At 43.1% G+C, this 26,458-nt stretch overlaps 3 protein-coding genes across 4 annotated transcripts in view; 1 reads left to right on the top strand and 2 right to left on the bottom strand.

Annotated features, from left to right (window-relative positions):
* Window positions 1-796: 796 nt before the first annotated feature.
* On the bottom strand, window positions 797-17,683 carry LOC139370823 (NCK interacting protein with SH3 domain). 2 transcript variants are annotated; one of them, XM_071110612.1, is made up of 13 exons: window positions 17,295-17,683; window positions 10,856-10,968; window positions 8,355-8,532; window positions 8,150-8,225; window positions 7,410-7,972; window positions 5,791-5,961; window positions 5,464-5,550; window positions 5,148-5,286; window positions 4,603-4,683; window positions 4,298-4,426; window positions 3,784-3,873; window positions 3,438-3,610; window positions 797-3,009 (listed from the first exon to the last, which is right to left on the bottom strand). In XM_071110612.1, exons 1-13 carry the CDS (start codon window positions 17,463-17,465, stop codon window positions 2,794-2,796), a joined length of 2,187 nt encoding a protein of 728 aa, XP_070966713.1. In that variant the 5' UTR covers window positions 17,466-17,683; the 3' UTR covers window positions 797-2,793. The 2 variants fall into 2 exon arrangements, with proteins under 2 accessions (XP_070966713.1, XP_070966714.1); XM_071110613.1 differs by having other exon boundaries at window positions 7,410-7,969; window positions 17,295-17,658.
* A 438-nt stretch (window positions 17,684-18,121) lies between these two features.
* LOC139370843 (NADH:ubiquinone oxidoreductase complex assembly factor) lies at window positions 18,122-22,349 on the top strand. Its single transcript, XM_071110659.1, has 5 exons — window positions 18,122-18,270; window positions 18,710-18,905; window positions 19,146-19,212; window positions 19,748-19,848; window positions 20,134-22,349. Exons 1-5 carry the CDS (start codon window positions 18,137-18,139, stop codon window positions 20,227-20,229), a joined length of 594 nt encoding a protein of 197 aa, XP_070966760.1. The 5' UTR covers window positions 18,122-18,136; the 3' UTR covers window positions 20,230-22,349.
* A 186-nt stretch (window positions 22,350-22,535) lies between these two features.
* The window catches only part of LOC139370829 (rab GDP dissociation inhibitor beta), a 6,057-nt gene continuing 2,134 nt past the window's right edge, over window positions 22,536-26,458 (bottom strand). The window contains exons 2-11 of the mRNA XM_071110623.1: window positions 25,474-25,581; window positions 25,288-25,384; window positions 25,021-25,155; window positions 24,619-24,817; window positions 24,405-24,536; window positions 24,188-24,287; window positions 23,846-24,017; window positions 23,566-23,710; window positions 23,387-23,441; window positions 22,536-23,144 (exon numbers count right to left, since the gene is read on the bottom strand). Coding sequence (XP_070966724.1) covers window positions 22,995-23,144; window positions 23,387-23,441; window positions 23,566-23,710; window positions 23,846-24,017; window positions 24,188-24,287; window positions 24,405-24,536; window positions 24,619-24,817; window positions 25,021-25,155; window positions 25,288-25,384; window positions 25,474-25,581 — 1,293 coding nt within the window. The 3' untranslated portion in view covers window positions 22,536-22,994. The remainder of the gene's footprint in view (window positions 23,145-23,386; window positions 23,442-23,565; window positions 23,711-23,845; window positions 24,018-24,187; window positions 24,288-24,404; window positions 24,537-24,618; window positions 24,818-25,020; window positions 25,156-25,287; window positions 25,385-25,473; window positions 25,582-26,458) is intronic.

The raw sequence follows: 26,458 nt of genomic DNA, 5'->3' as shown, positions 1-26,458 counted from the left end.
AATCACGCACCAAACGACGCGCATCACAAACACTGGGAATCTTCCCCTTCGGTTGGTCAGCTTTCACATTTACCACTACCCCAGTAATCACTCCACTCAATGGCGCCCTTTTCTTGAGAGCAAGACAATTCACATCTCTTGCCCTCATTTGTTTAAAGTGGAGAGCCTGCTACATCTGACCAGCAGAGAACTTCGCCACACCTATCGCCTCCGATACTTCGCCCTCATTCACTTCCATTTCTCCTCGTCTTCAACTCACTCTGCTTACACTTTCTACCATTCTTCTTTAACAAACCATCTCCCTTTTTCCCGCCATTTTCAACCGACTCAAGCTCACCCTCTTCCTCCCATTCTCTCTCTTAGACCTCCTCTGCCTCTCTTTTTCCCCTCCTCCATATTCTAAGTATAACACTCCTTATGAGAATAAGCACTTCTCCTGACGTACATCTTGTTCTTGTCTTGTCAAGGGATGCCATTTAACCGCCTGTCACAATCTCTGTACAATCAGCACGAACCCCTCGGGATGTAGCGTTTCAACAGTGTATCCCATTTATAAAGCCTTAGTGTCCGACCATAAACGCTTCATATTTCTTATAGGCCTACACTACAGTAAGAATTAAGCATTTCCTCTTACAAAATGTTGGACCCTACTTTTTCAAAATACTATTTCAAATAAATGGCAAACATTTGGTATGGCTAAATATGCATCAAAATCATCTTGTTTTATTAAAATGTTGATATTTACCCAATTTGTACAGTACACTCACAAAAAAAGAAAACAAAATGGCACACTCACTGTTCATTGAGATGTTTATTAGTTGATTGTAAACATTAAGAAAATACACTTTGTTGCGTCACCCCTCTCTGAACAACCATTTCATATATATTTAATTGGGAAAATATAGTTCAGTTGGTTTTATTGCTATAACACAGTCGTACCTTAAGGGACAATGGAGGCTCAAACCTACAGGGACGATGATAAAACCATACATAGTTACGAAAATATAGACAAACCGTACATAGACACACACATGCATAGCTTTATGCATTAACACAGGATAATAAAAACACATACGTCAGAGAAAACACACTCTGGTATATATGTTTATATGTGTAAACACTTCCTTTTAAGTGTGTGTTAAAAGGTATACGTGCATCATGATGACCACGACTATTTTGCCACATAAACACATCCCCTATTAGCTCTAACAGAGCCAAGTAAAAATAAACTATGACACAAAGAGAGAAAGAGCTCTGACGGAGAGACACCGTACTGTGGTAACTGATCGATTTCAGACCAAAATGATCAGGGCAAAGCAATCAATCAATCTTGGTGACAAGTCCCTTAGTTAACCCCAGACTACATTTAAAAAAAACAACAACAAAAAAAAACTGACCAATCGAATCTTATCAATTCCTTATTATTTCCTATGAATAAATAACTACATTCCATTTCAGAGAGCCATAGCTATATAGGAAGTTAGTCAAGGCTTAGTATGTAGAAGCAGCGTGTTACAGCTTGTTATTACAGTACCATTACGTTCCATCTACAGCACAAGCAGCAGAGCAGAGTAGGAGTGGTCTGGTTGAGACACATTTAGAGCATGTCATATTTTAGCCATACCTAGAGTGGAGGTTACTGTAGATAAAGTGTAGGGAAGAAAGCAAGGTCACAAGTAATAGCAAAAGCAAGGTCACAAGTAATGGCGAAAGCAAGGTAACAAGTAATGGTGAAAGCAAGGTAACAAGTAATGGTGAAAGCAAGGTCACAAGTAATGGCAAAAGCAAGGTTACAAGTAATGGCAAAAGCAAGGTCACAAGTAATGGCGAAAGCAAGGTCACAAGTAATGGCGAAAGCAAGGTCACAAGTAATGGCGAAAGCAAGGTCACAGGTAATGGTGAAAGCAAGGTAACAAGTAATGGTGAAAGCAAGGTAACAAGTAATGGTGAAAGCAAGGTAACAAGTAATGGTGAAAGCAAGGTAAAAAGTAATGGCGAAAGCAAGGTAACAAGTTGTGCTCAGTCAGAGAATCACAGCCATAGATATTACGGTAAATGAGGCTCATGTAGCAGCATTGCCATTGCAATAAATAGTGAGTACTAAACTAACCTCAAAGCCTAGAATGTATTATTGTCAGAGGTCTGGTTTCCAGGACACAGATTAAGCCTAGTTAATGTAGATTCTCCCTTGAGCACGCTTTTCAGTGCAGAACTTGGCTTAATCTGTGTCTAGCAAACTGGACCAGAATGTTTTGTTATCAGTATAATCACCTAATTTGTCTTTTCTTTGAACTGTCTTAGTAACATACTGTGAGGCCATGCCAGGTGGTGAGGAATAAGAGTGAGTGATCAAGACACATGAATAGACTGAAAGTAAGAAGACATATACAGCACACCAGTCCCAGGGTTACAAGACCCTCCGTTCACACCAGTCCCAGGGTTACAAGACCCTCCGTTCACACCGCAGTTTGGTCCCTCAGTACAAGGGAGCACATTTAAAGCACAATGCAGTATGCTGTTGGGTAACTCTTCACTTGAATCCTCCGTCATAAGAGCTACATAGCATTATCATGACACGACGGACGCAATAAACCGCCGTGACAGCTGGTGCTCATGCCATCTCTTATGTCATAATGGTAAAAAGTGTGACGGAGGGTTGTAACACTCAGAAACTAAGTAGCTGACTACGGTCCTTCGTCAACCCTAGGAAGCGCCACAGTACCATCTTTCGGGAATAAAGGAGACAGACTACCGGCTCGTGAGTGCACAGCACCGCTGTCATATTCAGTCGTCCTAGGTGTCTCTGATCTGAGGGAATTCCTTGTAGATCTCCTGCACTATTAGCTTATCCATCTGTTTGGCCGTGGCCCCGCCCTCGTCCGCTCCCGAGTCGTCCTCTCTTAGAATCCTTTGCAGCGCGCCCTGCAGGTCGGAGAGGCGGTGCCGGTGCTCCAGGTAGTCTGTGGAGCGCATGACGGAGTGCATGAGCGCTAGGTACTCCATTCTCAACTGGGAGGAGGAGGGAAAAAAAGAAAGAAAGATCGGAAGGTGAAAGAGAGAGAGAGAGTGAGAGGTCATTAACACAGTCACTATACAGCAGACATTCGCTTTCCTGTTCGGGATGATGTCATGGCGAGGGTTCCTGCTGGTGTAACAGTATAACTTTAGTCCGTCCCCTCGCCCATACCCGGGCTCGAACCAGGGACCCTCTGCACACATCAACAACAGTCACCCACGAAGCATCGTTACCCATCGCTCCACAAAAGCCGAGGCCCTTGCAGAGCAAGAGGAACCACTACTTCAAGGTCTCAGAGCGAGTGACGTCACCGATTGAAACGCTATTAGCGCGCACCACCGCTAACTAGCTAGTCATTTCACATCGGTTACACTGGCTGGCCATTGGAAAGAGGCGTGGTGTGTGTGTGTATTAGTCTCACCTTTTCCCCAGGTGAGAGGTCAGAGATGCATCGAACAGCGATATCTATCATCACCATCATGTCCGCGCGGTAGAAGATGTTAGCAGAGTCTCTGCTGGCGAAGACATCCTGCAGGAACTTAAGAACTGAGTGTGGGGCAGGGGGAGCATGTTTAAAGACACACACAGGGTCATCTGGAGAGGAGAGAAAGACCAAGTAAGAGAGAGATAAAAAGGAAGCATAGAATGTAAAAACAGAAAACGAATGGCAAAGGAATGAGAGTAAGTTGGGGAAAAAATGATTGAATTGAAATGAAATGAATTGAACTGCATTGAATAAAATCCATGTTAACAAGTGTGTGCCTCACCTCCTCGGTTTAGTAGCAGCACTATTTTCTCAGAAAAGAGCTTCACGTTTTTCTTGATCAAAGTCTGCATTATCACGTTGCTGCTGGGCACTGAGAGAGAGACAGAACATACAGTACCCACCTTCAAATAACACACTTTACACTACCACAAATACCACACTTCGAAGGTCAAACACACACAGTTAAAGTAATTCAAAATCTTTCAAAAGAGGAATCGGGTCTCCATTATCCCAAAGCATAAAGCAGTCAATAGGGAACATTCCCGATTCACTATTCTGATAGCACATTAAAGGGGAAAGCAAGACGGAGGATTCACATTAAAGATTATACTTTGGGTTCTGACGGGGTACCACGGTTTAACTAAGCTCGTCATGAGGCGTTTACAAGTTATATTCTTCAGGAATCAATGGGTACATATTAATCACTTAGAAGTGACGTCCAAAATGGAGGCAGCAACTGCAGATGGCTAAAAACAAAAAGGTGTTTGCTCTGTTTAAAGCCTCTGTCGACTCACCTGTGAGGTGCAGGTTGAAGGCCAGGATGAGGTTGACGCAGAGGTCAGGGAGCTGTTCCGTGGGGTCAGAGGGAAGACCCTCCTCTACCACATCTAGCAGGAACTGAACAAAGCTAGCGTTTAAGTGCTCTGCACAGGGAGGGATGGAGAGAGACAGAGAGACGCAGAGAGAGAGAGAGATGAGAAAATGTCAATTCTATCAATCAATCTATACATTTTGGACTTTTGTTTCTATAGCTGATACATTTGGCTTTTAAAGCAATATTGTGGTGATATTTAAGGGGGTTAGGGGATATTGCACGTACCATAGTGGTGATATGGCACCTGCTCCCCCATAGAGAAGATCATAGTCAGGACCAAGGCTGTGTAGCACATCTTCTGATGCTCTAATGAAAGAGATACAGGCACACACACATTAATGAAGGAGATACAGGCACACACACATTAATGAAGGCGATACAGGCACACACACATTAATGAAGGAGATACAGGCACACACACGTTAATGAAGGAGATACAGGCACACACAGGTTAATGAAGGAGATACAGGCACACACATGTTAATGAAGGAGATACAGGCACACACACATTCATGAAGGAGATACAGGCACACACACATTCATGAAGGAGATACAGGCACACACACATTCATGAAGGAGATATAGAGGGGCACAGATATGCTGAATAATAAAGGCTGAATCAGAAAGACATAAGGAAGGACACAGAGGTCCCAAAGTGAGAGAGAAGAGAAAGAGATGGATGCCAGAGGAATAGATGGATACATTAGAGAGAGAGAGAGAAAGGCAGAGGAAGAAAAAGAGCGAGAGAGAGAGAGGGGAGGCCTCCTCACCCTGTGTGTCAGTCTGCAGGTCTCTGGCCAGCTCCATGGGCAGGATGGAGTTGAGGAGGGTGGAGATGAGGGCAGAGTCCAGGCTACACATCGCCCCAAACACCTTGAGCAACAGCAGGCGTAGAGACACTCGGTGCTCCTGCACAGTGGCACACAGGAAGTAACACACAGTTACACATCGCTTACAACGTGCCAGTGAGACGTCTATGATAATGAAGTACATTCCTAGCACCAACAACACATTTAACAATAGTGCGGTCCTCTTGGGTGGGCAACAGGAGAACAGTAGCGACGGTGGTGGAGTAGAATCTCTTACCATCTGATAGTAGGACACTAGTGACAGCACTGGCTCAGAGTGGTTGACCCTGCACATCCTCTTACACACCACTGGATCTGCATCCGTCTGGACGGACACACACACACACACATAAACACACACACACACACGTCCTTAGATCCAACAATTACCAAAGGTCTCAGTGGTCCTCTCACATCAAACCCCAACAGGTAATCAAGGAAAGTGTTTGGCTCCGTCCCAAGCAGAACCCTATTCTCCATATAGTGCGCTAAACAGGAAATAGGGTGCCTTTTTGGGGACACACCCTATCCAGGTGCCAACTGTCCCCGAGTTCACATGTCTCACCAGTATCTTCAGCAGCTCCTCCAGGTAACATGCGATGAGGGAGTGGTCTTCGTAAAGGGCCCAGCTGCGCTGCTGAGAGTCGTCAACGTGACGGGCGAGGTCGCCTAAGATGACCTCCAGGCGCTGTTCATCGTGACACACTTGTCCCTGTGGCAACGCAGATCTCTGATCCTACAGGGAGAGGTCGGGGGGGTGTATGTTATGTGCACGTGGAATCTGTTTGAGCTGACAGAGCCACTTCGGATGGAAACATTGTCACAGTTATAGTCGGTATAAAGAGCATTGTAGTTTTCAGGCTTTCCGGGTTTCTTTGTGTACAGTTTCTCGTCGGGCGCGGATGTATAACGTGCGTATTTGACAACGTCACTTCCTAGAGCAGGGGTCGTCAACTAGATTTCAGCCGCGGGCCGATGTTTTCTTGAGTGAATGGTCAGGGGGCCGGTATATAATTTACAATTCACTTGTAGACCGCAAATTGACGGCAAGAAGCCCAAACATAAATAATATTTGACCCAAACGTAATAATTTGATACAACAGTAGCTAAGATGGGGAGAAGTCTGTCCACAATGAAGCGCTACTCTGCCTTCTTAACAACACTATCAACAAGGCAGGTCCTACAGGCCCTAGTTTTGTCGCACCGGGACTACTGTTCAGTAGTATGGTCAGGCACCACAAAGAGGGACTTAGGAAAAAATACAATTGGCTCAGAACAAGGCAGCATGGCTGACCTTTAAACGGACAAGGAGAGCTAGCATTAATAATATGCATGTAAATCTCTCCTGGCTCAAAGTGGAGGAGAGATTGACTTCATCACTCCTTGTTTTTGTAAGAAGTGTTGACATGCTGAATGCACAGAGGTGTCTGTCTAAACTACTTGCACACAGCTCGGACAACCATGCATATCCCACAAAACATGCCACCAGAGGTTTCTTCACAGTCCCCAAGTCAAGAACAGAATCTGGGGGGCGCACAGTACTACATAGAGCAGTTGAATCAGATTTCAAAAACAGATAAAAATACACCTTATAGAACAGCGAGGACTGTGAAGAGACACACATACACAGGATACGACACACACTCTACAGTACACACACATACACACATACACACGCTCTACAGTACACACACGTACGTACACATGGATTTTGTCATGTAGATATGTGATAGTAGAGTAGTGGCCTGAGGGAACACACTTAATGTGCTGTGAAAAGTGTTATGAAATGTAATGTCATGTAATATATTTTTTCTTGTATATAACTGCCTTAATGTTGCTGGACCACAGGAAGAGGGAGCCTTAATACAAATCTTACATTTGTATAGGATCACATATAATCTCTATTATTACTTTGGAACAGATTTCTAAAATTATAATCAGTTTGAGCTGATTTGCTGGTGTTTTTACAGTCTTTTATGTCCAACAATAAAAACGAATTACATTATTTATTTTTTTAAATTACTTTTTAAACTTAAAATCATTGCAGCCCAAATTCGGTCAGCGGGCTGCCAGTTGGAGAACCCTGTTCTGGAAGGTGTGGTTATAACACATTCCTAAAATTGAAATTCCATATATTGGAGAAAGTTAGTTGACATCCTACAACTACACGGTTACGTGACTGACCTTGCTCTCTACCAATGAGAGGAGGACCTTCTCTAAGGCAGAGGAGGCTTGAGGAAGGGTGGTCTGCAGGTGACCCACGACCACACCCACTGCCACCCGAGACAGCTCGTAACTCAGGCCCGTGTTGCTCCGAACCAGCTCAATAAGCTCCGCCCCTGTTGTCCCGGGAACAGGCTCTGAGTGAGAGGGGCTTCCGGGGGTGCTTTCAGCGACAGAGGGCGGGGCAAGAGGCCAGTCGGTTTCTGTTTGGTCCTCGGTGCTGGGCTGTGGTGGTGGAGTGGGCTGTGGTGGTGGAGTGGGCTGTGGTGGTGGAGGTTGGGGGGCATGGCCCTTCTTTGAGGGAACTGGCTGGGGAGAGGGGGTAGAGGGGGGCAGGTCGTCTGGAGGATGGGGTGGGGGCTTCACACGGCTTGGCACTGGGGGCGGGGTGCTGGCAACGCTTGTCAGGCTGACATCAGAGGACACCACCGAGTGGGAGGAGACAGAGTCCAGGGAGGCGGAGCTGACCGAGGGGGACAGGCCAGTCCCGGCAGGAGGTGTAGGGCCAGGAATGGAAAATTCTGCTGAGAAAGAGAGAACAAGGAAAACTAAGGAAGTGCGGGAGAGGATAGAGTCAGTGTAGAAGTAATGTTGCAGTAGACTGCATGAGTAGTGTATATATGTGTGTGTGTGTGCGCTTGTGTGTGTGCGGATAGAAGATGAGTAGCTCTGCGTCTCCATTGTGATGGTGAGACAGTCACCTGGGCGTCGGCTGGCTCTTTGTTTCTCAGGAGGGGGAGGGGTTATGGGTGCTGCACGGCGGGGCTGAGGAGGCACCTGCAAGAGAGGAGAGTAAATCAGAGTAAATATCAGGATATTCATGTACATGCACTTGTCTCAGGTTCCTCAAAAAATGGACTATGAAGTATTCTTGCTCAGGTGTGTACGAATACTAGTCTGCAATACCTGGTAAAGCCCTTGAACATTGTCGGTACTCTCTGACAGGGTGCGGCTGACACCATTGGGTGGTTGAGGGGTATGGCTGAGGGACAGTTCGCTGGTAGATGAGGGCAGGCCCTGCTTGTGACTGGATGGAGTTGGACTTCGCCTTGACAGGGTCTCCTTCCTGTGATGGATCAACTTCCTGTTCCAGACAGACACAGAGAGAGAGAGAGACAGTAGCTATGTCTGAAACGGCATTTAATATTACTAAAATAGTGGACCAGGCTATATAATGAATAGGGGGCTATTTCAGATGCAGCTTATGAAGAGAACTCATCACGATGCAGAAGATGCACCAATCAGGAATCTGCAGTATGACAATTATACATAGTGACCATTCAATATCTGACAAAATGAGACTAGTTTGCATGCGTGGTTGTGTATGGTATGACAATAGGAGCAGGGCCGTGCACAGATCTTTTCAGGGGACAGGTGCTCTGAAATGCCTCTGTAACCAAAACATTTTTTTTGTTTTAACCTAGGCCAATTTATTTATGCAACACACTCACTCATCATCAAAAATTGTAATCAAGCTAGTTACAGTGCCTCCTAAAGACATTATTGACATTGTGAAAAAAAGGGCGGGCTCACTTAAGGAAAAACACATGTATTTGATGTGTACACATGTGTAGTGTTCCAAAAACACATGTTTTCATGTGATCTTGTGTGAAGTTAATGTGATAACATGAGACAAAATGTCAAGCAACGTGATAACATGAAACTACACGTGAAAGCGGGCCTGATTTCATGTGAAATCATGTGGTTTTTCTGTAAAGTCCATCAGCTGATCATGATGTTGATGACAGATGTAAATCTGCTAGTTAGCTAGCTTGATTTATTTTACTGATTGTGATTTACTACCTCTGCGTCATTCAGAAAGACATTCCACTCCAGCACAAGAAATAGGATTTTGACACCCACCATCTCAGATTGTTCTAAAATAATTTCTGTAGTTAGAAACAGATAGGACTAGAATTCCTGCAACATTATTTTGTTGAAATATGTTTTGATCTCTGAGAAATTAAGCTAACTGATTTCACACAAATTGTCCCTTTTCATTTATAGAATTTATAGAATTTCTAATAAATATTGTAACTAACATCCGATTTGGACAAAAATTCTTCCTAACAATGACTGAGACATGAGTGAGACCAAAAAAAAATGCCAAAAGCCACCCACGGACCCATCACACCCCACACCAAGCCCACCCTAACGGCAAGTACACAGTATAAGTTCTCTATGTTTGACAAGTAGTATAAAGCTGTGGCTTGGTGTATTGTTTATTCATACTACACTGACCAAAAATAAAAATTAAACATGTAAAGTGCTGGTCCCATGTTTCATGAGCTGAAATAAAATATCCCAGAAATGTTCCATACGCACAAAAAAAATTACATCTCTGTTAGTGAGCATTTCTTCTTTGCCAAAATAATCCACCAACCAGACAGGTGTGGCATATCAAGAAGCTGATTAAACAGCATGATCATTACACAAGTGCACCTTGTGCTGGGGACAATACAATTCCTTTCTAAAATGTGCAGCTTTGTGACACAACGCCGAAGAAGTCTTAAGTTTTGAGGTGTGTGAAATTGGCATGCTGTCCACCAGAGCTGTGCCAGAGAATTTAATGTTAATTTCTCTACCATTTTCCATTTGGCAGTACGTCCAACCAGCCGTCGTGTGGGCAAGCGGTTTGGACAAATTGAATTGCAAATTGAATTGCACTGGCTTGACTTACGAGGATGACCACACAATTTATTTTCTACATGAGCAAAAGCTTTTGGTTTTCTACCCAATGTTGCAAAAAAAAAAATTGTGATCTACTTGATAAATACAAGAGACCAGTAAAATTAATAAAAGGGTGTGGCAGTAGCAGGAACAGCAGCATCTAGTGGGCAAAACGGTGTACTTTCACTCATTTATGAGGGGAAATGCAAGCGACTTCAATGGCAAATTTCTCTGAACGTGGGGTATACTAGCCGTTGGGGTAGGCTTGGTGTGGGGGGTCCGTGCATGACTTCATTGTTATGAAGAGGTTTGTTCCAAATCGGATGTTGGGTACTATATTTATTGAATATTATATGAATCCTATCAATTGAAAGGTCCAATTTGGGTTCAATCAATTAGCTTAGTTCAAATTGTCTTTCAACAAATGTAGCAGGAATGCTTATCTTATCTGTTTCTAACTACAGAAACAATTTCAGAACAATCTGAAATGGTGTCATGACTTGCTGAAATGACATGAAACGACTTGACGATGACTTGCGGGCAGTGGGTTCCGAACAAAAATGACCAAAACATTTTTGAAAAAATATAAAACACTTTCGGGTGAATTTTACTACCCCCAAAAAGGGCTCTTTGGAGACTGGAAGGGCAAAGGGGCATGTGCTCTGCACAGGTAGAGCCCAATCTGTGCACGTGCCTGAATGGGAAAATGTGTGTGTGTATGCTAATGTTGCACTCACTGTAGCACGTCTCGCTGCTCAAGGTTGTATTTGCCCCCGTTCTTCATGGCCACGTTATGGATCCCTTCGATGGCCCTGTCGATAGACTGTAACACTTCATCCTGCTCCGGAGCCTGACGAACAGAGGAAAGGAGGGCAGGGAGAGAGGTTGAAAGAGAGTGAAATATTCATAATCAGCATTCATTATTATGAAACTGGAAACAAAAACAAACAAAACATTTGGCTGGAAGGCAAAATGGGACTCCGGGCGGAAAATCTGGGACAGCACAGTTATCTAACCAAAATCAAACCCTCTTGAACAGGAACATACCTACTACACGACCCAGGCAGGGACACACTCGGACAGACACAGCAAATCCCTCTGCAGTCAGATAATCCACACTGAATATCGATCTGTTTCAGCATGGTTTCATTTGACGGATTAGTCAGGTGAAATTTCAGCAAAACACACTCAGTAACAAGCAGTTCACACTGACTCAATAAAAGTGCATTGGAGCATCCATCTGTGTGGCTATTTTGATGTGATATGAAAGTAAAGGGCTTTATGTTTCTAGAACCGTATCTCAGTAGAGAATTGATTCACGTTTAGATGGAGCATTTGGCTAAGGAAGAAAAAAATCCCCATCAAAATCCGTCAGTTTAAGCTAGAGACATATGCGTCTCAATCTACTGCATCTGCCAATGCCGGCCTTCCGCATCTGCGGTAAGAAGTTGGCCGAGCTACACCGGTGTTTGCCAGACCATGAGACCAGTGCCGATTTTAGCATGTAAATCTTGGTGGGGCAAACAAACAAAAACATTTTGGGGGGATGCGTGCCAGCAAAGCCACTACACAACACAACACTAAACAATACATGAATTGCACTATAACAGTGACAAACGGTGCCCACAAACTGTTAGGACCTACATAATGCTGTCCCAACACCTTACCACTGCTATACCTGGCTATCAGTGGAGCCTTGTCTGGCAGCGAAACAGTTCATTTAGACTAATTTACTTTTAAAAAAACATAGCTGATATGGTTGACTTGCTTAAACAAATGTGGTTTCTACTGACAATTCAAATGTACAAACTATGGCATAAGGGAACGATGAGCGGATAAGAGGCAACACGCAACTTCAATTAAGACATTAATGAGCGAGCTAGGAGGGACGTAGTCAATATAACTATATGTTCAGCACTTTTGAAATGTACAGCAACAGAATTCATAACATCGGCGTTCTTACAGTGTTCTCCCTGTACACCAAGTCAGATCCATATGATAAATAAAGGGGGCATATAAGCAGACAATGAAAGCTCTTACAATATTCACTGATTACATTTCTCTAAAACAGGTTATAGGCTGCATGTGCACCACCAAGTCTGAACAATAGGCAGAATTAAGTAGTATTACTTTCTTAGCTACAGTATACATTTCTCCCTGGCATATTACATAATTTATGCAGCAGCATACAACACATTTTTGGACTCGCCTTGTTGTGCTGTGCTTACTTAAACAGGACAGTGGCGCAGCGGTCCTTTGTGGGAAAATTTAGCCATCAAAGTCTGGCATTCTCTGGATTTTGGGGTGGGAACTCGGGGAAAAAAACAAGGTCGAATCAGGATGACATCAGTTATCTTCAGGTCGTAGCTCTAGAAAGAGGCCCGAGTTCCCGATTTACAGTTGGATGACCATTCAAAACGTACTTTCCCAATCAGAGAGAGTTTTTCGGGGGAGTTCCCAGTTGTCTTGAACTCACTGAAGTCAGATTTTTCAGTTCAGAGTCAACAGTTGTTTTGAGCGCGGCTGAAATCATGCTGGATTGATAGCACGGCCAATGTTGAATGTTTAGCATTTTAAACTTGGAAAAGAGACCAGTAAACCCAGATTTGGGACCACACATTCACTCCACTGAATAGCAGGCTAGTGATTGCGTTGCAATGCTTGCAGTTAGACTCTGATTCCTTACAAACCACTCATTGTTGAATTTGCGATTTTCAACTTATTGTGTAATGTTTATGTCCAATGGCTGATGAGCACTGATGAGTTTTATCTATAATTTTTCTTCATATGACATGATTAAAAAAAATGTGTCAATAGATTGTTGACTTGACTGATAATGATGACTGCTAACTAAGATTTTGAAAGTATGATGTTAACATTGGTCCAATCAAAGCTACAGCAGATATAACATGATTTGACATTTTATCTGTGGCCAATGACATTGAGCCTTCTTGGATGGTCACTTCTAATGTAACTATGGCAGCACCCAAGGGGCTTGAATTTTCGAGGTCTACCCTTAGATTTGGAAGTGAGGTAGTGTCCCCATGAGTGACAGAACACTGAGCATCTAGAGAACATTACCTCTACGCTCTGTATTTTCAGCTGGCTGCTCCACAACCATAGAAAGCACTGAGCTAGGCTGAAACACCTACCTTACTCAAGAAAGCAAAAAAGAGACCATGTTTGTATGGAGGGTTTATAAACTCAATGATTCCAAAAATATTGTTATGAATTGAACTTAAATTAAATTAGTTGACTCTTCACATGGGATGATTTCACTGAACAACAAAAGAAAGGGAATATTGAATGATCCCCAATGATCTGTCACATCTCCCAAAAACATTTTCAACATAGATATGTAAAATGATAGTCTAGAAACTAAAGCTATGGTTGTCTTCCTCTCAGGCTTCCATGTATTCTCCCTGGACCTTCTCAATGTCCACCTCTTGAACATCAGTCTCTGAGGCCCCATCTTCACTGTCACTTTCCAACCTTGTTGAGGCTGGCTCGTTGTCAGGCTCAAAAAGCCTGAAACTTGCCTGGATGCCCACCAATTTTCACCCCTTGTATTGGTTAGCCTGTTGCATGCTTTGGTGTGTGTGTTCCCAAACAAGGACCAGTTGCGCTCTGAGGCGGCTGATGTTGGTGGGATTTGGAGGATGATGGAGGCAACAGGGGAAAGAGCCTCAGATCCACAAAGTCCCTTCCACCAGGTGGCTGATGAGATATGTTGGCACGCCTGCCATATTGCATCTCCATCCCAAAGCCCTTGCTTGGAAGTGTACGTTGCCAGACTGCCAAGAATCTTACCCTTATCCAGGCCAAGGAGGCAAGACACGGTAGTGATGACACTATAGGCCTTGTTGATCTCTGCACCAGACAGGATGCTCTTGCCAGCATACTTGGTGTCCAACATGTACGCTGCAGCTTGTATGGGCTTCAGGCAAAAGTCTTCATGTATTTCAGAACTGCAGTTTCCTCTGCTTGGAGCAACAGTGAAGTGGGCAGGGCAGTACAGATTTATTATCTTACATCTGCAAGCAGAGTCTGAATATCAGACAGGATGGAATTGTCTCCCTCAATCCGTGCAATGGCTACTGCTATAGGTTTCAGGAGTTTCAGGCTGCTTCCCACTCTCTCCCAAAATACATCATCCAGAAGGATCCTCTTGATGGGGCTTGTCCATACCGGCAGACTGTGATATGGCCATTTCTTGGAAAGACTCCTTCCCCTCCAGGAGACTGTCAAACATGATGACAACACCACCCCAACGGGTGTTGCTGGACAGCTTCAATGTGGTGCTCTTATACTTCTCGCTTTGCTGCTATAACTTGATGACCCTTCACATACATAACCATTTCCTTGGCTTTCTTGTAGAGTGTATCCATTGTTTTCAGTGCCATGATGTCCTTGAGGAGCAGATTCAATGCATGAGCAGCACAGCCAATGGGTGTGATGTGATGGTAGGACTCCTCCACTTTAGACCAAGCAGCCTTCATGTTCGCAGCATTGTCTGTCACCAGTGGAAATACCTTCTGTGGTCCAAGGTCATTGATAACTGCCTTCAGCTCATCTGCAATGTTGAGACCAGTGTTGTCTGTTGTCCCTTGTGTCTGTGCTCTTGTAGAATACTTGAGGGGTGGAGATGATGTAGTTAATTATTCCTTGCCCATGAACATTCGACACCCATCAGAGATGATTGCAATACAGTCTGCTTTCTCTATTATTTGCTTGACCTTCACTTGAACTCTGTTGAACTCTGCATCCAGCAGAGTAGATAAAGCATGCATGGTTGGAGGGGTGTATGCTGGGACCAAGAAAATTCAGAAATCTCTTCCAATACACATTGCCTGTGAGCATCATGGGTGAACCAGTTGCATACACAGCTCGAGCAAGACATTCATCAGCATTTCTCTGACTACGTTCCTCCATTGAGTAAAAAAACCTTCTGATTCCAGGAGGACAGTGAGCTGTTGCTATTGATAAGGCGTCTGATTCATCATTTTCACCTTGAATAGAAGTAGAGGGACTTTTGTCAGAGGTTGCTTGTTGTGAGCGCTGAGGGAACTTTATGCACTTGGCAAGATGTGTTGCATTCTTCACATATGATTTGGCACAGTATTTGCAAATGCACACAGCTTTTACTTCTACATTAGCTGCAGTGAAATGTATCCAAACATCAGATAGTGCCTGTGGCATTTCCTGTAAAGATTAGGAAAACATTTGTAAAAAAAAAAAAAAGCAATTACAATTCCATGTACAGATATTTAGTTAGCAGTTAGATTAAACAACTCCTTTGTAAGATAGATGTTTTAAAATGAAACATGTATGGAAACAGGTGAATTAACACTCCTCAGTTAGCAGGCTCAAGCAAGCTAAAACCCACATGGTAGCAAAAACCAACTAGCAGAAATTGTTAACAAGCTAGAAATTATTTAAACACACTTTGCTATAGGCTACTATTTACTAGTTAACAAAAACATATGTATGCCATAAATATATTTACCCCACCCAGTCTTGTAATCAAAACTTACCAGAAAGCATGTAGTCCTTGGCTCAGACAGTGTAGTACAGTGTGGGCTCAATAGCATCTCATTAGTGTGCAAGATCTTGAGAATCAGTTGTACATGTGATGGAAGAATGCACTGTGCATGCAGAGGGTTGCAATTCCATTCAATTGGGGATAGTTTAACCAAAATATGCCCCAAGACCTAGAATTGCCTTATGTGTATACCACAAAAAAAGGTTCACTGCTATAAGCTATTTTTTTTAATGAATTTAAGCAAAATTCCTGGGCTTAATTTTCCGGAAATTTACAGGATAGTTTCCGACCCTTTGCAACCCTAAATATGACTACACTGTGGAAAGGGGACATTCTCACAAACACGATGGTGTAACCCATACAAATGAATGGAAGTATGGAGGTAGGTTTGTGTCCACAAAAATAAGAGGTTAAATATGTATCTGAAAAAACAAAAAAATATTTCCTGAGCCATTAATGAATGTGTTATTCAATGCATTTCTACTGGCTAAAGTAGTAGTTTTTCTTATACCTAAATGGGTCCTAAAGTTCAGTTTTTTAAGGAGCAACGGTAGGCTCTTTAAGAGTATATCTCGGGCTAATGGATGCATGCATGAATCTGTGAGAGTAGCTGTATTCTGTCACAATCTAAGCATAGCTCTAACTCAGGGGTTCGCAAACGTTTTCACTAGGGGCCCCCCTTCCAGCATTGGGGAACATCTCACGTCCCACCTGCCGCGCACGTGCCACATCTATTTTTATGGGCACAAGCACTGTTCATGACACAAACTGTGCACACCTCTCTTGTTAGTGGAGAACATTTAGCAGGTTGTGTACTGTATTTGCTCTAATCTCACATCAATCACGAGATCTGAGATGCGCGTGACCCACAAATGACAGACGCTGCGCCACATTTTCATGCAATTTTGGCTTATGTCGCAACGACCCCTGCGGTGCACACCCAGATGCCATTGCGAACTTGCCAAGCCTCTCTGAGCCTCTCTCATTAACCCATTTGAAACATTTTGATTTATTCTAAACATATTTTTGTTAACATGTAAACGTTAGCATAGCGTATTGAATGTGGAAAATACTGTTTAATAATGCTGCAAAACGTCTAGTATGATAATGTTTACATTCTGCTTTACTCATTTCATATGTATGTACTGTATTCTATTGTACTGTATTTTAGTCAATGCCACTCCGGCATTACTCGTCCTAATATTTATATATTTCTTAATTCCATTATTTTACTTTTAGATTTGTGTGTATTGTTATGATTTGTTAGATATTACTGCACGGTTTGAGGTAGGAACACAAGCATTTCGCTACACCCGCAATAAAATCTGCTAAATATGTGTATGTGACCAATAAAATTTGATTTGATTCATGAGAAACAACTGAGGCACAGGCAATGCAGTAGAGCAAAATTCTCCCATTCAGGGAGAACTGTCACATGAAAGCCACAAAAGTAACTGAAGTAAGGTCTATTGGAATGCACGCACCAATTGGACCTCGCCTCCTCGTTCAATTCTCGGTGGTCCACTCTTTTTTATCATGCTAACAAGCTAGCATGGAGGACCTGCTTGTCAAAATCCACGTCCCACTTTCACTAATCGAGAAAGTGAAAATCCGTTAAATTAAATTAAACCTACCTGAATCCTTTCGATGTAAGAAGCGGGAACGTAGCCGGTTTCGCCCGAACTGCAGCGCGATCCGAGCCACCAGTGTTTGTTGCTGCGTTCCAGGATCAGAAAGCCCTCCCCGGCCCCGAAGTGGAGCGAGTTGGGCTCCGCGGATCGGAAAGCATACAGAGACCGATACATAGTTATTCTGTTTTAAATCCCTTGTAATTCCTAAAAACACCGATATGACTGTTTCAGCAAATGCACAATTAGCTGGTTCAGTAAATAACTGATGTACCCAGTCTAAGGTAATTTTAAATAGATATTTACGACTTCGCGAATGATTCTCCTACTTTCTATTTACATTGTAAAATCCAATTTGCGACTTGACCGTTTCAAGCTTGTCCCGAAAACACAGTAGGGGGCGCGCACGCACCCACGCAGAATAACACACAAGCGGGCACGCCTCTTTGGTATTCAGGCGAATTCATCAATGGCAAAGGACGAGAAGCCTCCGCCGACAGCTATCGTTCTTTGTTGTTTTGCAATATAATTCCTCCGTATGCAAGCTTGCTTCACATGTGTATCAGATATAGGGCCATAATTATGACTGTCCATCCTATCATGTTCCATTGGAGGACATGATTGGAAACTATTTCCCGATTAGAAATATATACTTTTTTATGTGCTTTATAATGATGTTGTTGTTTTACCACATGCAAGTAATCTTCCTCCTCTGCCATTGATACAATTTATCACTGATTTGTAGAATGTATCTACACAAGACCCGTTACATTATAAAATAACCGGATGTACCCAAACGGAAGTACCAAACGTTGTGCTACACATAATTAGTTCCCACTCTGGTTTTAATGTATTTGGTTCCAACGGGCATTAGGTACTTAACCGTCAACAACATGGCTGTCACTATGTGTGCACGACTGTTTTTCCACAGATCTTCACAGGGTCTTCGGCTCAGCCCTCTGACACCACACTCGTTCACAAGGTACAGTACTGCTTAGAAACGAGACATCTAGAGAATAGAAACGACGATGTTTTAGTGCTAACTGCTACTAGCTACACAATTTGACATATGTACCCCCCTGACTGGCTATTTAGCTTTTGGTAGATGCTGATGTTAAAGCTTGCTACTTGAAATACATCCCGGGCAGAATAGACCAATTCTATGGTTATTACATCTTGCTAGGTACAGAGAGCCCCATTTGATAATACAGAGAGCCCCATGTAATCAAATCTGTTTTTTTTTAAATGGCTATGGCATTACATGTTTGAAGGTAAAGCCAGCCCCAATATCAAAGTTTGTCAAACGTTTTTAGACATACACTAGGTCTGATGTCCCTATCTCACATCATCCAGATGTAGCTCTAGCCAGGTAATGGTACAGTATGTGATGGAAAGGCAACTTAATGTCTCTCCTCCTCCAGCCCCTTTCTATCTCGCGCCCACAGGCTTGGTCCCAGTGATGATGAGATGTACCAGCGTACCACAGTGTCTGTCATGCAAAAAGAACCAGGAGCTGGAGCAATGATCCACAGCTACAGCCCCAGAGGGTTCAACATCGATGGGAACCGTGTTTTCGGGCCATGTGCTGTGCTACCTCCAGCCATCCTCCAATGGAATGTAGGAAAACTTTTATTTAATATTTTTTTTAACCTTTCCTCTAATCCCCACCAGAAGTCAACCTTTTATGATGGTTCTATTTTTTCATCTCTCTTCAGTTTACCTGCTCCCTGTAATACTGTTGAGTGCTGAGTGAGATATTTAACTGGCTAAATGAGGAGTGATGATGAGTAGAATATGAGATGTAACAGTGTATTATGTGGATTGTCCTTTTGGCTACTCATCTGTCGCCCCCTGCAGGTAGGCAGCTATAAAGACATCACTGTAGAGAGCATGGCCCTTTTCCACATGCTGGAACCTCGAATTGGTGAGATAATTCAATTATACTGTAGTCACGCTGATATGAATTATGAGGATAGACAGAAAGTCACATACTCTAATTTATGAATGTACAAACTCATGCAAGATGCTGTTAGGTTCTGGTACAAATCCAGTTGGACACCAGAGGAAGCTCAGACTAGATTTATTCCACCCAAACTGGAGGCTACAGCTGCATACCACCCATGCAATTCATGCAAGGATATATTTATACCTTCTGATTAGGCGGAGTCACCTCCTTTTATTTCTATCAGTCTCTGTTGCTGGGCAACCACTGAGTGATCCCCTATTGGTTTTATCATGGCCCAGCCTGAGTCCAGAACCTTCGTGGGCAGGGGTATGTGTGAGAGAGAGATAAGACTACAGTTGGGGTGTTTTTGGGAGGGGCCCCCTCTTAAATAGTTGCCAGTTCATGTTTGATTGTCAGAGCTTGACTATGATGATGATTGTACAGTGTTATCACCTGAACAACTTAATGATTGTGTATGACCCTGATGTGTCTCAAGAATGCGTTGTATCCACAGAGGTTCTGGTCCTGGGCACAGGGGGTCGGTCAGAGCGGATTGACCCCAAAGTCCTGGCCCTCCTCAAGAGCAAAGGCATCGCTGTGGAGGTGCAGGACACGGTAGGGACACCTGACCTCACCTGGCATCTGTCAACAGTAGAAGGATTGGGCTTGTGCAATAGATTTCAGTGCGTGAGCATTCATAGGCCGGTTTGCCCAAGCCTGGTTCAGAATGTCCTCTTGAGATTTCTCTCACATCAAGTTACTGTGTGCCACCACCTGGAAAGTAGCTATCCATCCATACACAGACATGGGCAGCCCCTGCCTAAAGAATAAGGTGAAGGGCGGTTATAATTTAGCATTTTCCCTCTCTCTCTCTGACACTCATCCCTTTACCTTCCTCAGCCAAACGCTTGTGCAACCTTTAACTTCCTGAGCAGTGAACGGCGAGTGGTGGCGGCAGGTCTGATTCCTCCTCCAATCAGCACGGAGCTGGAGTAGCAACAACAAAAACGACAGAAGGAGGTCTCGATGGAAAAGAGGAACTACTTTCACTACTGGGATGGAAGATTTGGAAAAGTCTGTCCTCATTCAAGTGCTGAATTATGTTTTTTAGCCTTTGCAAACTTTGTGTGCTTGTGTGACCTTTCCCCACAGAGGGGTAGGGGGGGGGGGGATTGGTTGGTTATGAAATGTGTAAATGAAAAAGAGAACAGGATTTCTAACGAGTATTGAAGGATATGTGGTGGGAGTGTTATTTAATGTTTCATATATCTGTATCATGGTAAATACATAAGGCCAGCTACCAATGACGCAATAAACATATATATATATACACACACACACAGTGGGGCAAAGAAGTATTTAGTCAGCCACCAATTGTGCAAGTTCTCCCACTTAAAAAGAGGAGAGAGGCCTGTAATTTTCATCATAGGTACACTTCAACTATGACAGACAAAATGAGAAGAAAAAAAATCTAGAAAGTCACATTGTAGGATTTTTAATGAATTTATTTGCAAATTATGGTGGAAAATAAGTATTTGGTCAATAACAAAAGTTTATCTCAATACTTTGTTATATAACCTTTGTTGGCAATGACAGAGGTCAAATGTTTTCTGTAAGTCTTCACAAGGTTTTCACACACTGTTGCTGGTATTTTGGCCCATTCCTCCATGCAGATCTCCTCTAGAGAAGTGATGTTTTGGGGCTGTTGCTGGGCAACACGGACTTTCAACTCCCTCCAAAGATTTTCTATGGGGTTGAGATCTGGAGACTGGCTAGGCCACTCCAGGACCTTGAAATGCTTCTTACGAAGCCACTCCTTTGGGATCATTGTCATGCTGAAAGACCCAGCCACGTTTCATCTTCAATGCCCTTGCTGATGGAAGGAGGTTTTCACTCAAAATCTCACGATACATGGCCCCATTCATTCTTTCCTTTACACGGATCAGTCGTCCTGGTCCCTTTGCAGAAAAACAGCCCCAAAGCATGATGTTTCCACCCCGATGCTTCACAGTAGGTATGGTGTTCTTTGGATGCAACTCAGCATTCTTTGTCCTCCAAACACGACGAGTTTAGTTTTTACCAAAAAGTTATAATTTGGTTTCATCTGACCATATGACATTCTCCCAATCTTCTTCTGGATCATCCAAATGCTCTCTAGCAAACTTCAGACGGGCCTGGACATGTATTGGCTTAAGCAGGGGGACACGTTTGGCACTGCAGGATTTGAGTCCCTGGCGGCGTCGTGTGTTACTGATGGTAGGCTTTGTTACTTTGGTCCCAGCTCTCTAGGTCATTCACTAGGTCTCCCCGTGTGGTTCTGGGATTTTTGCTCACAGTTCTTGTGATCATTTTGACCCCACGGGGTGAGATCTTGCGTGGAGCCCCAGATCGAGGGAGATTATCAGTGGTCTTGTATGTCTTCCATTTCCTAATAATTACTCCCACAGTTGATTTCTTCAAACCAAGCTGCTTACCTATTGCAGTCTTCCCAGCCTGGTGCAGGTCTACAATTTTGTTTCTGGTGTCCTTTGACAGCTCTTTGGTCTTGGCCATAGTGGAGTTTGGAGTGTGACTGTTTGAGGTAGTGGACAGGTGTCTTTTATACTGATAACAAGTTTAAACAGGTGCCATTAATACAGGTAACGAGTGGAGGACAGAGGAGCCTCTTAAAGAAGAAGTTACAGGTCTGTGAGAGCCAGAAATCTTGCTTGTTTGTAGGTGACCAAATACTTATTTTCCACCATAATTTGCAAATAAATTCATTAAAAATCCTACGTGATTTTCTGGATTTTCTTTTCTCATTTCGTCTGTCATAGTTGAAGTGTACCTATGATGAAAATTACAGGCCTCATCTTTTTAAGTGGGAGAACTTGCACAATTGGTGGCTGACTAAATACTTTTTTGCCCCACTCTGTGTGTGTGTGTGTGTGTATATATATATATATATATATATATATATATATATATATATATATATATATACACACACACACACACACACAATGTTTTGTATTTATTTAATTGTCAGTGAAAGCATGTATGTGTATGTAATCTACCCAAGGTGACTGTCCTTCACTGGGATTAGTAAACCTCTCTAATCTCATTGTCTGTCTTGTCCATTTGGCTTCCACCCCCATCTCTCTGAACCACCGCTTTATCTTTCTCAGAATAGAACATAACGCAACTCCAGCGGCTTTGTCCTTCTTGGAGTTAATCTGTAGGGTAAGGGTATCCCTAATTACTCTGCTCTGATGCATTTAGTATCATCCATCCAGTTCTACTTCACACAAACACATGGCCATTCATTCATTCACACTCGAGCACACTAAACACAATCTCAGGCCACATTTACCACAGTCAAATAAAGTGTGCTGTTTATTAGACAGGGTATTAAATCGACTGAGTTAGTTAGCTTTACCACTCTCCAGTCTCAATGCCATCAGAGGACGAGAGCATCTACCACATAAAGCACATGATAAATAGGACTGATAGATTAGCTGTGAAGCTGGGCATTTTGGGAGATACAAGAGGTGAATCGAAGGGTTGCTTCAAAAAACAGTAAAAACCAGGACATTTTAGACAACCGCAATATAATAGTAATGTCATATTTGCTGACGTTGTCATACATGAGTGTGCATACATTTTTGGATGGGTGGCCCGCCCTAGAGGGAATTGAACCCAGGATCCTGGTGTTGCAAGGACTATGCTCTGTCAACTGAGCCACTCAAGACAAAAATGGTAGCAACTCCACTTAGTGTCCCTTAGTCCTCGTCATCATCATCACCACCACAGTCTTTGCGTAAGTCACCAAAGATGAATTCTGATCCTGTGATGCGGCGATACATATCCTTGATGTCCTCACATTCCATCTCAAAGTGTGTTGTGGCATCATAGGAGCGAGACACAAAGATCTGAAAAAGGGAGACAGGATCACAATGAACAAAACCCAGAGACTCCACAATTTATAATCTTGGTACAAACCAATGGCCAAGAAATATGAACACATGTTTGTTTATTACAGTGCATTCAGTCAGTAGCCTCAACTGGGACTCGAACCCAGATCCAGTGACTGTAATCCCAACACCTCAGCCATTACACCAAGTGAACTGAACTGAATCTCAGTGAGGACGTTAGTTGTGTGGTTGACCCTTACTTGACTGTTCCTTCCATCGTCAATGGGGACCATCATGTTGCTGATAGAAACAAATCTGTAGACCAATCACATTCAGTCTTTAGTGAACTGTTTTTGTATGTATGAAATTAGCCTTGCATCATTACAATAGACAAATGGCTCTGGTTGTAAAAGTCTGCAGTAGGTTGTGTGGAACTTACTTCTGCTGAATGGGCTCTAGTAGTTCTAACCCAGGCTGCACTTCCTTCTCTGGGTTACTGGTCTCTACAGTGGTGCTCACCATTGCGATATACATCCCCTCTGATGCCACATTGTGAGCGTAGGACACCATACATACATAGATATCTGAAAAACAAAGAGGGTCCATTTTCGATTCATCCCAAGGCTAAAATACTGCAATCATATTTTCCCTGTTTGGTATATGGGGTCCTAGGCCTTTGTCTAACTTCTTGTGTATATCTGGTCTATCTGTGATCATACCTGATTTCCTGTGGACTTGTGTTTGAGGGATAATGATTTGACAGGAGTTGGCATCATGGGTGTTTTTGATTGGATGATTCAGTAAACAGATGACCCGAATGACCCGGCCCACCTTCTTCACCCGGTTGGGCACGTAGCTGGGGTCACAGATCAGCTGTTTACAACGGAACATCTTCACAAAGAGGAAGCGAAAGAAGAGAGAAAGATTAGGTCCAACTACTAATTTACGACACTGATATTCAGCCCATGTTCCGGTTCATGCTCTACCATTTCTCATTCATTCATTCCCTCTTCAACTCTCTCGCTCTCTCTTGTCCACTCTCTACTTCACCAGCCACTCACCGCTCCCTCAGATTTCACTGCTACCACTTTGCCCTTGTCCATCACAATCTCCTCCACTCCCCTGTTTAACATGTAGGACCCTCCATGCACTGCACTTAACCTGAGACAGACAGGAATAGTAAGGGTTTACATTGCGGCCATGTTCAATACCATAACAAAAACTTGAAGTTAATGTATTTCTGCATTCTTGAGTACCTTTACGAGTCTGTTATGTTACCTGGCAAAGCCCTGAGGTAATTCCCCTAGCCCATACAGTGGATAGAGGTACGGACTGAAGTTATACCGAGCCAGAGACTCAGAATACAGCTTGATACGTCTGATGGTCTGGATGCACGGCTGGTCCAAGTAACTGTGAAGACAGGGACACAACCATTGAGATAGGTGTGTGTGTGTGTCGTCTTTCTGACTGTCTGTGTAATATTTGTACTGACTCGTCACTGCGGTACAGGGCCATGGCATGACCAGTGAACTCCATGATGTCTGGTCCCAAGTCGAAGTGGCGGAACAGCTCCCTCATGCTGGTCCTGTTGGGGTCCATGTCCTGGTAGGTCCGCGGGTCTCTCTCCTCAAAGTTCAGAAGGAACAGAAGAAGCTTCCTGAACCTGCGCTTGTCAAACATCCCCATCAGATCTGAAACACAGCACCATGTTACAACCACTGTTTGAGACCTTGAATGATTGTATGTATTTGAAATCAAGATAATCAATTTGTCATGTCCATGAATTTCAGTTGGCTTTGATTGTTATGTGGCAATCCTTTGTATAGAATCAATAATTCGGAAACACAGGATTTGTAAGTTACAAATATTGTTTATTTTGATGGGTATGCGTTACCTGAAGCTAGGGCTTCTGCCTCAGTTGAAGGGACCTTGTGGACTTTACCAGCCCTGTACACATAGCTGCCCTCCACCACCTTAAAGTCCAGATACCGAGTTACCTTGGTGTACACCAGCATTTTAACCAGCTGACCTGAACAAACACACAAACACAGGTTAAAACAATATGAATGAACTCTGACCTTGACACAGTTAAACACGTTCACATTCATATTAGACGTATGATGACAAGACAGATGTACATAATATTAACCATAGTCCTCACCACTGGCAAGTAGAAATTTGGGAACAAGGTCCACATTCCAGTCCCTCCCACGTCCCATTGGCTTAGCTGGACATGGAACCTGAAACCTCTTATACAGCTACAAAATACATTCACTCTCATTAACACTATACAATAACCCTCCAGTGCTTTGTATGTTTGTGTGTTTGTGCATGCGTTCAAACAAACCTCTTCTAGGGAGGAGATAGAGGCACTCTCTCCACCATAGTAAGGGTTGCGGTCAATGTGAAGGACCTTCTTCCCACCCACTGACATCAAGCCAGAGAGAATACATTCCTGAGGGAGATAGAGTCAGAGCTATTCATATCCAGAGCAATTAGGGTTAGGTGCCTTGCTCAAGGGCACATCAACTGATTTCTCAGCTTGTTGGCTCTGGGATTCAAACCAGTAACTTTGTGGTTACTGGCCCATTGCTCTTAACCGCTAGGCTACCTGCGCTCCAGTAGACAGGTAAATGATGATGATAATTCCTTAGACAGCCTGCAAGGCTTTGAACGTTCCTAGAGAGCCCAGGGATCACCTGTGTGCTTGTGTGTTTGTGTGCGTGTGTGTGTGTGTTTGTATGTGTGTGTAGGTTAATTAATTCATGAATACACATTTATGACACTTGATATTATAGAAAATACACATGAAACACATAGCATTGAACTGAAGTAAAATATTATATTTTAAAGAAATGTGATCACTAGTGGTAGGTATTATATTTAATCATTATTACTTTGTTCATGGTACCATAAATATACAATATTTTGTGAAAGTCTACACACACCCCTCTTCACATTTTGGGATTACATTTGATGTTTTTCCTACAGATCTATAACACCTACTCCACATTTTAAAGTGTAAGAAAGTTATAGACTATTTTCCAAATTTATTAAAAAATATATTAATGGAGATGTCTCGATTGCCTAGGTCCTCACACCCCAGAGTTAATATTTGGGGCAAGCACATTTGGCAACCATTACAGCTGTGAAACATTTTGAATACGATTCTACCAACATTACACAACTCTTAGGGCAAAATTGCTTAAACTCTGTAAATTTGGTTGAGAATGTGGAGTGAATTCAGTGTTGTTGATCCATTTGTATTTTCAAGTATTGTGGTGGCAGCATCGTGTTAATGGTATGCTTGTCACCGGCAGGGACTGGGGAGA

This window comes from Oncorhynchus clarkii, chromosome 17, assembly GCF_045791955.1.
Source record: "Oncorhynchus clarkii lewisi isolate Uvic-CL-2024 chromosome 17, UVic_Ocla_1.0, whole genome shotgun sequence".
NCBI classification, from domain to species: domain Eukaryota; kingdom Metazoa; phylum Chordata; class Actinopteri; order Salmoniformes; family Salmonidae; genus Oncorhynchus; species Oncorhynchus clarkii.
This window is presented reverse-complemented; position numbering and strand designations above follow the sequence as displayed.

What these genes read in the sequence shown, in the direction of transcription:
- LOC139370823 (XM_071110612.1), bottom strand. Translation starts at nt 17,465, where the DNA reads ATGTATCGGTCTCTGTATGCTTTCCGATCCGCGGAGCCCAACTCGCTC. An exon ending in GGTGCCATATCACCACTATG is followed by an intron (nt 4,427 to 4,602) that starts GTACGTGCAATA and finishes CTCCCTGTGCAG; the next exon opens with AGCACTTAAACGCTAGCTTT. An exon ending in ACCTCTCACCTGGGGAAAAG is followed by an intron (nt 3,010 to 3,437) that starts GTGAGACTAATA and finishes TCCTCCTCCCAG; the next exon opens with TTGAGAATGGAGTACCTAGC.
- LOC139370843 (XM_071110659.1), top strand. Translation starts at nt 18,137, where the DNA reads ATGTATTTGGTTCCAACGGGCATTAGGTACTTAACCGTCAACAACATG. An exon ending in CAGCCATCCTCCAATGGAAT is followed by an intron (nt 18,906 to 19,145) that starts GTAGGAAAACTT and finishes CGCCCCCTGCAG; the next exon opens with GTAGGCAGCTATAAAGACAT. An exon ending in CATGCTGGAACCTCGAATTG is followed by an intron (nt 19,213 to 19,747) that starts GTGAGATAATTC and finishes TTGTATCCACAG; the next exon opens with AGGTTCTGGTCCTGGGCACA.